Here is a 12,209-nt window from a genome sequence, read left to right as displayed (position 1 = left end):
CCATCTCTCAAGCCATAAGGATGCAAAACACAGACAGCATTTCAGGCAAATGAGAGCAGAGACTGGCTAGCATGGACACACACTTCTCTATGTCCAGGATAGGAAATCCCATAATTTTTTGGATTTAGTGCTAAAAATCTCAACTCCCAATTGGTCTTGGCATCACTGGCTGTGAAAACACTGTATTTCCATGTTCTAGGAAACCCTTAGGTCCTTGATTTAAGCAGGGTTGTTGATCATTTTACCTGAGACTCTTAAGATAGGGACAAAGGGGAGCTCTTGGACCCCAGATTGATGGCTGTGTGGAAAGCATGGGACTGACCCAGACCCCCTGAATGTGGGTGTCAGTGAGGAGATGTAGGTAAACTATGGGGCCTTGGGTAGTATTTATCCCTGGCATACAAATAGACTTTGAGTGCCCATGCCATAATGTGGGATGCTCTCTCAGCCAGGACTCCTGCGGGGAGGGCCTAGGCCCTGCCCTGGATAAAATGACAATCACTGGAGACCTACCATGGAGTGCCTCACCCTCCCTGGGGATGGGAATGGAGATTGTGTAGGGGACTGGGGGGGGAGGGCAGGGGAGGATGGGAGGGAGAGAGAACTGGGATTGACATGTGAAACAAGCTTGTTTCTAACTTAAATGAAAAAAAAAAGAAAAGAGAAAAGGTAGGGACAAAACAGAGGGAGCACTAATACAAGGGTCGTCAAAGAGATCAACTGACCAGACTTAACAACTGGATCATGCTAGAAGAGTAGTGGGGGAAAGTGAGAAGTTGGGGCCAGTAGTAATTGCTCTAGTTTGGGTGGTAGAAGAATCATTGCAGCACCACTCTGGGGAGATTACATCGTATTATTTGAATTCCTGCAAAACCTACTCCTTTCTCTGCAGAGTCTGAGCACATTATGACCCAGTCATTCCTTCATCATGGCAGCAAGCTCTCCCAAGCCTATAGTGTTGGTTGGTTAGAAACTTGGACCTGAAAAATATCCATATATGGCCATTATTTTGACAGCATATTTTAATGGTACAATTAGATGGAAATACGCAGCAATGCCCATGCAGTAGAGTGGGCACAGTTGTTGGTGTATGCATTGCTTAGGTTATTCTTAGTAGAACTTTAAAGTCTGTTTCCAAGAAATTATGATTTATTTTTATATTAATACTTCATGACCCTGGCAGCCTGCTGGAGTTTGTTCTTGAAACTTGTCAAAAATGCATACATTTCAAGCTACCATTCTTGTGAAATAAATTGTAAATGATGTTATTTAGAAAAGACCATGAGAAAAATAAGTTAGTGAATTCATATAAAAATTAAACTAGATTTGATATTTATGTTTTTATATACTTCCTAGATGGCTCATAACATTCCTTGATTCTTTTCCAAAACAGCTTGATTGTGCAAGCCACAGACAGAGGGGTGCCCAGGCGCTCTGATACGGCTCTGGTCAAGATACAGGTGATTAACATAAACGACAATGCTCCAGTCTTTCTCCCCTCAGAAGCAATAGAAATTGCGGAAAGTAAGTGTGGCAATTTGGAATCAACGTTTAATTAACTTACACATTTTTTTTACAGCCAGATGTTGTGTTGAGCACTAGTTCTCCACAGCCATGCTAGCCAGGTAAGTTTGTCTTCGCTTTATTGAATAAACCACAGATGGTCATAAGGAAAATATCAAGTGTCAAGGGATTTAAATCATAAAACTTGGATTTGCATTCAGATGGGCTGGAGGCCGAGTCCCTCACCTCCATCATTTCTTATAGTGTGTTCATATACAGATGGATGTTTCTTAAACACTAAATGTACTCCAGGAATAAGACCATGTTGTTGGTGTAATAATCACTTGACCCTTCTGAGTATTGATGCTGTTACACCTGTGCTTTGATGATTTTTGTAGGATGCTAATGATGCTAATGAAATTAATATAATAATGCGCAGAGTCAAAACTTCCTCTAGCATAACCCAACCTTCAGCATCAGTACTACACTACTGATTGAGACTAAAAACATGATGGTTTTAGTGCTGGGCTGCTTGGGTCATTTGTTATGCAATGACTCCATAGTCTGTGAACCCAAAGTTGTCCCACAATAAAGCCAACCTATCCTCCTAAAGACAAAGTAGAAAGTGATGGTGACCTTTGTCCCTTTGCATTCTATCTTCATACCAAAGCCATTCTTAAAACAATTTGAACATTTTGCTGTCTTCACATTCTAAACAGGTGATACTGTCTCTTTTCCATAGAAATCTCTAAACACGAGGATGCCTATAACTATTGCTCTCTACAAACGAAGCATATTCAGGTTTACCTCTCATTTTTGATATTTTTGTTTAATTTAATGGATTGTGTCCTGTTTCCAAACACATGAATTGATATTAAAATATATCAATACAACTGGTATGAATATATCATAAGAACAAATTACATAAATAAAAAATCTATTGAATGGGGTAAGGTGATCTTAGTATTTAACAAGAACTCTTCCCCAGATATGAAGACTGTAAATTATGAATCCCATAGATAGTGGAACAATTCTGAATTTCTTGGCAGATACTTACCACCTTCACTATGCTAGACTCATGGGAATAAAGTTCCTTTCATGAGTGGCTTAGGTTGTGAACCCAGGCATGCATGAGGCACTGAGCACCAAGAATACTTTGTTTTTCATTAGCCTTGGGAATTTTAGTTTTGAGAAACACATTTAAGAGAAGAAAGCAATGCCTACATCACTATCAAAGAAATTTATTTCTTTTTTTCTAGAAGATAAGTACTGAATCTTATATTTCTACCCAAGTATTTTCATTCAGTTCTGGCCAGTTTTCAGAGAATAATATTTGTATTAATGCTCTAACTAATGTCCTTCTTCCCTATACACTTGTGACATAGAAACTATAGTCAGACCTAGAAACTATACACTACAGGAAAGTGCTCAGAATGGTTTCTGATTCTGAAGTTGTGCTGTAAGCATATGGTGGAAAACTGTAATATAAAACTAGAGTATAGTCTACTTCCTCAATTTTCTACTCTGTGGTAGATTTTCACTTTTATTGGACTTATAAATTCTTCTGTGTTTTGATTTAGCCCATAATGAGCTTTACATGAGAAATCATGCCAGAAAAAAAGAAAATCATTTTAGGTTTAAAATGAAAATACTTGGGTTGCATGATTGAAGAAATGTCTTTTGATGATGAAGTTAATGGAAGCTGACATTGGTCATGATGATTGCAGATTCTTTGCCTGGTGTAATTGTGTCTCGGGTATCCATTCATGATGCGGATTTGAATCCAGCTTTCACCTTCAGTTTTGTCAAAGAGAGCAATTGCGGAGCTAAGTTTGCTATCAGTCAGGACACTGGGGTGGTGGTGCTGGTGCAAACACTGGATTTTGAAGATGTTGCTGAATATGAGCTGATCATCCACGTTTCTGATTCGTGGCACCACACAGAGGGTTCCCTTCTCATCCGTGTGCTGGATGTCAACGATAACCCACCAGTATTTTCTCAAGATTTCTATCAGGTAAAGAAATGAAAAAGGAATGTATGGGGAGTGGGGCTGAGAGATGTCTCAGAGGTTAAGATCCCTGGCTGCTCTTCCAGAGGACCTGCTTCTATCCCAGCACCCATGTGGGGACTTATAAACTTCCATAACTCCAGATCCAGAGGATCTAATCTCCTCTTTTGAGCTCCACAGACACCAGGCATGTACATGGGGCACAGGCAGACAGGAGAAAAAAACACCTATACACATAAAATAAGATAAATAATAACAGTGAGTGATATCAGCTTTCTGTCACTGATGGTCTGGTTTAGACAGGCTATTAATATTCATTGTTGTTCAGGCTGAAGAGATAGCTTAGTGGTTCAGAGAACTGGTTGCTCTTCCAGAAGACCTGGGTTCAATTCCTAGCACCCATATGGCAGCTCACAACTGTCTATAACCGTTATACAGACATACATGTGGTCAAAACACCAATGTACATTAAATAAATAAATCATTTAAAAATATTCACTATTGTTTATCCTGAGCTAATGATGCAGGCTTATCTATCATAATATAGACTAGTAATCAACAGGAATTACTTGGCTCATTCGTTTCAGTTTACTGAGTGTGCAGACCACCAGCCTTTTATATGTTCTGTGTCTGTGTGTGGTTGGAGTTCAGTTGTTCACAACAATTGGAATGTGCCCACAGAGAAGATGAGCTAATTTACACTATCCAATGATACTTTGGACAGATTCTTTCTTTGAAATACAGGAATTAACATTTCACACAAACAGATTGTGAGCAAGTCCAGAAATTTAGATTTTAGGGCAGGGTGTATATTTACAGAAGTCAGGATAGTGACTACTTCTATTATGTCTTTTCAATTCAGCAAAGGAAAGAAGGTTAACATGAAAACTTAACCTAAGTAACCATCCTCCATGAAGCCTTTCTTAAGTGATATAATTAATGCATCTGATATAAAATTAGTGATTGAACTACCTTTTTTCTTTTTTTGAGACAGAGTTTCTCTGTATTGTTTTGGAGGCTGGCCTGGAACTCACTTTGTAGACCAGGCTGGCCTCAAACTCACAGAGATCCGCCTGCCTCTGCCTCCGGAGTGCTGGGATTAAAGTCGTGTGCCACCACCGCCCGACTCGATTACACTACCTTTTGTCATTCAGTAATATTCTAGAAAGAAAATGTTTCATGGTAAAAACCAAAATTGAGTGAAATTAAGATTGTTTTCTGAACCCAGGGACTATTAACATAATCAATAGTTTCAGTGTATCAATTCCATATATCAGCAGGTCTGTCTTAGTCATTGTTCTTTTGCTAAGAAGAGACCCCATGTCCACAGGCAACTATTATAAAAGAAAACATTTAACTGGGACTGGCTTACAGGTTCAGAGTTTTAGTCCATTGTCATCATGGTGGGAAGCAGGGCAGCATTCAGTCAGAAACAGTGCTGGAAAAGGGAGCTGAATCCATAGGCAGCAGGAAGAGAAAGTTCCACACTGGGCCTGGCTTGAGCTTTGAAACTCCAAAGCCAAACCCCAGTGACACACTTTCTCCAACAAGACCACATCTACACCAACAAGGCCACACCTCTCAGGAGTGTCACCCCAGTCAACCCACCACAAGGCCTATGAAAGGCAAATTGGGTAGTTTCTTGAGTAAGAAGAAGTGGCAAGATGTCAGGTTTTGCTCCTACTCCTGAAAAAGATACACATTTGTACACATGATGCCTTTGTCCTCTCTTGTCCTCAGGTTATGGTTCCTGAGCTAGTTCCTGGAGGGTACTCGGTACTGACCCTGTCTGCCACAGACTTAGAAAGCAGTGAGAACATTTCTTACAGGGTCCTTTCCTCTTCTGAGGGCTTCGCCATTGATCCCCGGAATGGTGAGTTACCTACAGTGACGCTAGTGCAGCCCGGTGACAGTAGAGAAACATGGATCATCATGTCTTAACACAGTCCTCCCCCACTCCTTCCACTCACTGCAGGTATGGGCATTGCTTTCTTAGCTACAGTGGGAAGTAGCATTGTGCTTATTCAGTATCTCAGTGACTAGAAAACAAAGGATGTTGGTTAAATGCTGCTCAACAGGAAGAAATGTAGAGACATCCCCACCACCACCAATATAGTGATGCCCAAGTTCACATGTCCAGCCAACAGAGTTTAGGGAGATGTTCTGCAACTCAGCAAGAATCAAAATAACGTCAAAAGGATCAGTTCATTAATGAGAATTTCATACAACTAGAGTGGAGACGGTGTTTAAACAGCTTAGTAAAAAATAGCAATAGTATCATATACTCACTAAAGACAAGAATAATTTTAAAAAGACACTAAAAACAATTTAGTGTCCATCTCTACCAAATAGAAAGCCAGTGTGCTGTTCTGCTTCATGTGGTATCTTCCATGGTCCTTTGTGTTTTTATCAGAGAGGATAAACTGCCCACTCAAATATTTAGGCAGGGTACAAGGAGCACTAGCAGTGAACAACCATTGAATGCTAAACTCAATAAAGAAGGCTAATCAGCACCAGAGTGTCCTAGCAGGGCACACTCTAGAAAAGAATAGACACCGACTTCACACTGTGGTCTCATCTCTACCCACCACAGCATCATTTCCAAGTGAGAGGTGGGGTTAAAATTAGGTGTAAGGAATTACTGAAAGAAGAATTTAGGTCTAGAGCATCAGAAGAAGACTCATCAGGTGCTTGTATGAGAGAAATAAGAAATGCCGCACAACTTGCAGATGCATGCCCATGATGTAAGTATACTGCTAGGAACTTCACTGCCTGGTCTGTCTGGGTCTCTCAGTTTTTCCTTCTCATCTCATAGACGTTCATTCACTGGCGACTGCTGTCCTGGATCAACGGATAACAGGGTGTGCAAATCAGGCCCCTGAAAACTTCATTCTAGGACGCACTCTGGCCTGATGGGTGCTCTGCACAAACATTGCCTCAGTGTTGATTAGAATGTCTTAATTGAGTAATTGCTATCAAGTTGATCTGGTTCGCAGTATAACTATAATTGAAATGTGGCATTTAAACTGCACCATTATACATTTATTTTTAGTAAGCACACTTAAAACACTTTAATAAAAATGCCATCTTGTACACACTTGTAAATGTCATGTATTTCTATGTTTACCACAAATAAGAGATATTTGATATATTGTATCATTAAGGAGAAAATGTCACTTGCTGAATTAACTCATGATCTTGAGAAATGATATCTGTGTAATTAAGTGCTGCACACTAACATTTTCACTGCTTTCTTTTGGCTGGAGTTATTTCCAGAGTAATTCGCCATCTGTATGTGTTGTGGACACAGAGAGAGAGACAGACAGAGACAGAGACAGAGACAGAGACAGAGAGCATGCTTGCATGTGCGTGTGTATGTGTGTGTGTGTGTGTGTGTGTGTGTGTGCGTGCACGTGTTGAGAGGAACACATTCTACCACTTGAATGCTTGAATATCCTAGCCATTTCACTTTTACTTTTGAGAGGAGGTCTCAGTGTATATCCTACCCTAGTCTCAAACTCTCAATCCTCCTGCCTCAACCTCCCAAGTGCTAGAATTATAGGCATTCATTGCCTTACCCAACTCAGAATAGTTATCTTATGCTAGGATATCTCTGCACATACTTTTTTCGAGACAGGGTTTCTCTGTATAACACCCCGTGCTGTCTTGGAATTCACTCTGTAGACCAGGCTGGCCTTGCACTCGCAGAGATCCACCTGCCTCTGCCCCCGAGTGCTAATTTTGAAATCTAGTTGCACTATTTGGCTGTAACTAGACACACTCAGCAAAGAACAGGGCACACTTCCATATCCATTCAGCACTTACTAGCTAAGTATGTCTTGAGCATTTGGCTCACAAATTTGACACGCTGTCTTATTTTTCAGGCACCATATTTACTACCAGTGCTGTATCATTTCTGGATAAAATACCAACATTTCGATTTCTTGTTGAAGCCAATGATGGTGGAGTTCCCTCCCTGAGGGGTCTTACGTTAGTGGAGATAGAAATACAAGATGTGAACAGCTATGCCCCTGAGTTTACAGTGGGGCACTATAACCTTAGCTTGAGTGAGGATGTTCCCATTGGAAGCACTCTCATGACCTTTTCAACTCTCGACCGTGACTACACTATTGAAAACACACACACCAAATATTCCATCGTCAGTGGCAACGTACACAACCACTTCCATGTTGAAACCAGCCTCCTTCATTCAGATGACCCCCATCAGCAGGGCGGTGCTCTTGTGTTACTTCACGCTCTGGACAGAGAAGCCAGTGCCAGCCACAAGCTTGTCCTCCTAGCATCCGACCACGGCTGCCCGCCTCTGAGTTCCACAACTGTCATAGAAATAGACGTTCTTGATGTCAATGACAACCCACCCATCTTCAACAGCCGGCAGTACAACGCCCATGTCAAGGAGAGTACTCCCGTGGGGAGTCACATCACTGTGGTGTCAGCAGATGACCATGACATGGGCTCACATGCGGAAGTCATCTACGGCATACTCTCTGGAAATGAGAAGGAACACTTCTACTTAGAAGAAAGGACCGGGGTTCTTTATTTGGTGAAACCTCTGGATTATGAGGAAATGATAACCTTCACGTTAACTGTCCAGGCTGCTGACGAAGAAGAGAAACACGTTTCTTTTGCTGTTGTGCGTGTCAGTGTGTTAGATGATAATGACCACACACCTCAGTTTATGTCCTCTACCTTGACCTGTGTCACTCCTGAAAACATGCCTGCTTCCTCCATCCTGTGTTCTGTCCATGCTGTGGATTCCGACGCCGGACCTTACGGAGAAGTGACTTACTCTATCTCGTCACCTTGCCATGCCACATATGAGATGCAGCCCTATCAGGATCTATTTGTCATTGACCCTTTAACAGGGGACATTCGAGCTGATCAGGTGCTGGACTACGAAAGTGTTGCCAAGTACTGCCTGGTGGTTCAGGCCAAAGACAGAGGCAGTGCCACGGCTTCCCTGGAGGTCTGGGTGGAAGTTGAAGGGATAGATGAGTTTGAACCCATCTTTACTCAAGATCGATATTTTTTCAGTCTCTCTGAGAAAGGTCGAGGGCGACAGCTGATTGGCAGAGTGGAGGCCTCAGATGCAGATGGAGGCATGGATGGGGTCGTTCTTTACTCCCTCAGCTCTCCATCCGCTCTCTTTTCAGTCAACAAAACGAATGGCGATATTTACTGGATGAGAGCCCCTTTTCTAACCAGCAGTCAGCTCAACAAAGAAGACAACCTTGAGGTGAAAATAATTGCACACGGTCCCAAGTCCAATTCCAGGTCCACATCCTGCAGTGTGTTTGTGAACGTCTCTATGCCATCTGAAGGACACCACAGAAGAGGTTTTGGTCACGGTTTCTCCATCAGCCTCGTGGTCTCCTTCTTAGTGTTCCTCTTGCTTGTCTGCACCCTAATCGTACTGATTTTAAGGCATAAGCAAAAAGACCCACTACACAGTTGCGAGGAGAAGACGCCACCGCCCCCAGATGATGATCTCAGGCTGACTGGGGCTGCAAGCCAGCTCAAGGCTGGGCAGCCGGCCGTGGAGTTCAGGGATCTGACAGGGACTGGTGAAACTATGCCGGCTGAATGGCTGAGCTTCATGAGTGCCATGGAGAAGGACATTATGCACCTGTACAGGCACTCAAACTCCAGTGTTCACTGCTCTGTGGACGGAGAAACTGCAGAAGATAAAGAAATCCAGAGGATAAATGAACACCCTTATAGAAAGGACTCAGATTCTGTGCTGAGTGACCGGGAGTCCAGGGTGCCAGACTCGGGTATCCCCAGGGACTCAGATCAGCTCTCTTGCCTGTCGGGAGAGACAGATGTGATGGCTAGTCCCGAGGCGGTGGAAGCCAGCCACGTGTTTGAGGGAGAAGATGGAGGGACAGGCTGTGGCACAGTCTATGTTCAAAATGATGCGTTATCTCAAAGAAGAGAGGCAAAAGCAGGTGTCTTGGCCGATAGCAGGAAGGAGTCCTTGACTTCGGCCAGCCAGGAGGGAAGGCGGGCAGCTCCTTCCACCCGGGCAGCTTCTGCTGATGGTGCCATGGGCAGCTATGCCTGGGATTACTTCCTTAGTTGGGAACCCAAGTTCCAGCACCTAGCCTCCGTGTTTAACGATATTGCCAGGCTAAAGGATGAAGATCTGCAGATGCCTGGCATCCCAAAAGACGCACCTTATGTTTTCCCACCCCCTTTGATAACAGCAGTAGCACAGCCTGGGATTAAGGCCGTTCCCCCACGAATGCCAGCCCTCACCGTGGGGCAGGTTCTTCAGAAATTCCCCCGATCTCCCCTTCCCTGCTATGGCAGCTCCCTAGCAGAAGCCATGACTCCCAGCTTCTCTCCATCTCTTTCCCTACTGACGATGCAGACGCCTGCCAGGTCACCAGAGTCGCCAGATGGGGAACCCGTAGGAACACACAGACGCGACACGTGCCGTGAACTGAAAGCCGAAGCGGAAGTCCACACATAAGGAGACTGTGCTGTTGACCCCTGCTCATTCAGCACTCAGCAGAGGGATACGAAGACAGACGCAGCGTCTGGCACGATGAGTTCTTTCTTACCCAGGCGCGGGGAATCTCACGTAGACATTGTTTTTCAAATCTTGCCCATTTCAGTCTCTCGGCGTTCTTCCAGCCTAAATGAGAAGTTACTCCCTCTTTTAGACTTCTTGGGTTGCTCTCAGGACTCGCGTTTGTGGACATTAACTAGTCTGTTTTGTTATTCCTGTTTGTTTGTTTTAATGTTTAGAATTTATGATTTATGTAATCATCAGAAGTTATGACTGGAATTTCTCATGACTCTGGGCTGACTCTAGCCAAATAAGCATTCTTGATTGAATGAGGCAGAAAGTGTGTTCTTGATGTATGGCTGAGGTGGACAGGACAGTGCTTAGGCAGCAGTCTGCTGCCAGAGACATGCCATCTCAGCCTCCTCCACAAGGGAGGCCCCTCCAGTGCTCTGTTCACATAAGAAACCTTGAAGATTAATTTATAGAAATTACTTCATTTTATGTTCTTCAACACATAGCAACTTTGGGTATGAGATAGTTTATCTGTTCAATGCCCATTTTTAAAGTTTGTGTAGATAAAATTATGTTACTAGCTAATTATAAATTTCATAGAGTAATTTAGCAGTGTATTTTTAAATGAAGTTTTTTTTTATACATGAAAGTTTGTACTATTAAAGTTGAGGGTGGGTGTCAGAAGTCTTTATCCATTTACTTATCATTGCTTCCACAATGGGATGTGAAGAATTCTGCCTTACACAGTTCCTAATTCAGAAGCACAGTCATGCTGGCTATCTGGTGCTTACATGACGGATCACTCCTCTCTGATGGACCAATAGGACATCAGAAATACTTTTACCCACTAGGAGGATGAGTGCGACCTGAAAATGATGCTCTATAAGTCATCCTCTCATGGGAGGGGCAGAATTTGGGGTCACTTTCTAGGAATTCCAGTGTGAAGTTTCTAATGCATCTGGGTGATTTTCTAGGTAGGTCAGGTGGGCTTCTGCCCTAGACGTAGCTCTTTTATTTATTTATTTTTCCATGTATCCCACCTGAGGAACTATGTGAAATAATTCGTGTTTACTTAAAACCATTGCAGAGGCACTTGGATATCCAGTTTAGGAAGTCAGTAATTAGATAGCTGCCTATGCTGATAGAAGATATGAGTGCGTCTTCTTGTTGACTCAAATGCAGAGCATATGTCTAAACCACCTGAGTAAGTAACAAGTGTGATGGCCACGAAGTGTTTTGGAGAAGCTGGAATTCTAGGGAATTCACGTGTGGGCCATTTAAGTATTGCAGCGCCAATTCATGTCTCCTCTCATCTTTGGGGCATCTGAAGAAGAAATTGAATGATTTGTGTTAAAAACAAAAGTTATTTCACGGTGCCAATGGGTTGTCTCTTGACTCTTCAGTAGAACCTGTTGATCAGAGGAAGCTACTCTTAGTGGTTTCTTTTGCTAATTATATGTGAAAGCTTGAGTTTGTAGCAGAATTACCCGTGCTAACCATGAATGCCTTGTTTTTAAAAGGGTCCTCCATTCACTTAGGCTTTTTATTTAAAAAGGGAGCTACTCGTCGAATTCTTTCCTAAGTTTTTCACCTTTGATTTATTACTGAACATGATTCTGTGGGTGTTTTCATCCTTGCTATTTCGTAAGAAACAGAAGACAAGACATATTTAGAGCTCTCTACCAATATTTAGCAGGTCTTTAATTGATGACTTTATTAATCCCATTCCCAGCGCTGCTGCCTCAACGAATAATGGCCATGAGTCGAGTGGAGGGTAAGATGTGAACATGTTGCTTGAGTGCTTCTAATAAATCGCGCATCAGCCCTTTAAACCAGAGTGCTGTTTCCTAAGTAAACAATGCCATTTCAACTGTCTTCCTTCAAGTTGAGTATTAAGCTGCCTCATCTGTTCCGTGTTACTTTGCTGACCTCTACACCAGCTTTGGCACTCAGGAGGGGGTACAGAACTTGTTAGTGGAAAATCATATTAAGCCCCAAATTCATAAGCTATAAAATAAAAGACAGTTGTCTCTTGTGGAATTTTTGGCTGCCTGAAATTCTGGACTTTCTTGTTGGCAGCCTTAAAAATCCTGGTGTAAATCAGTACCAAATGGATGTCAAAAATTCTGCGTCCCAGTAGTAATCATTGGA

At 42.7% G+C, this 12,209-nt stretch overlaps 1 protein-coding gene across 1 annotated transcript in view; it reads left to right on the top strand.

The window, feature by feature from the left end:
- Positions 1-11,890, top strand: part of Dchs2 (dachsous cadherin-related 2) — a 223,668-nt gene extending 211,778 nt beyond the window's left edge. The window contains exons 17-20 of the mRNA XM_040752593.1: positions 1,394-1,524; positions 3,231-3,517; positions 5,252-5,384; positions 7,396-11,890. Of these exons, the coding sequence (XP_040608527.1) occupies positions 1,394-1,524; positions 3,231-3,517; positions 5,252-5,384; positions 7,396-10,007 (3,163 nt within the window). The 3' untranslated portion in view covers positions 10,008-11,890. The remainder of the gene's footprint in view (positions 1-1,393; positions 1,525-3,230; positions 3,518-5,251; positions 5,385-7,395) is intronic.
- The last annotated feature ends 319 nt before the right edge of the window (positions 11,891-12,209 follow it).

The sequence above is a fragment of the Mesocricetus auratus genome, unplaced genomic scaffold, assembly GCF_017639785.1.
Source record: "Mesocricetus auratus isolate SY011 unplaced genomic scaffold, BCM_Maur_2.0 Super-Scaffold_100009, whole genome shotgun sequence".
Classification (NCBI taxonomy): domain Eukaryota; kingdom Metazoa; phylum Chordata; class Mammalia; order Rodentia; family Cricetidae; genus Mesocricetus; species Mesocricetus auratus.
Note: the sequence above shows the minus strand (reverse complement) of the source record. Positions and strands in the feature narration are given on the sequence as shown.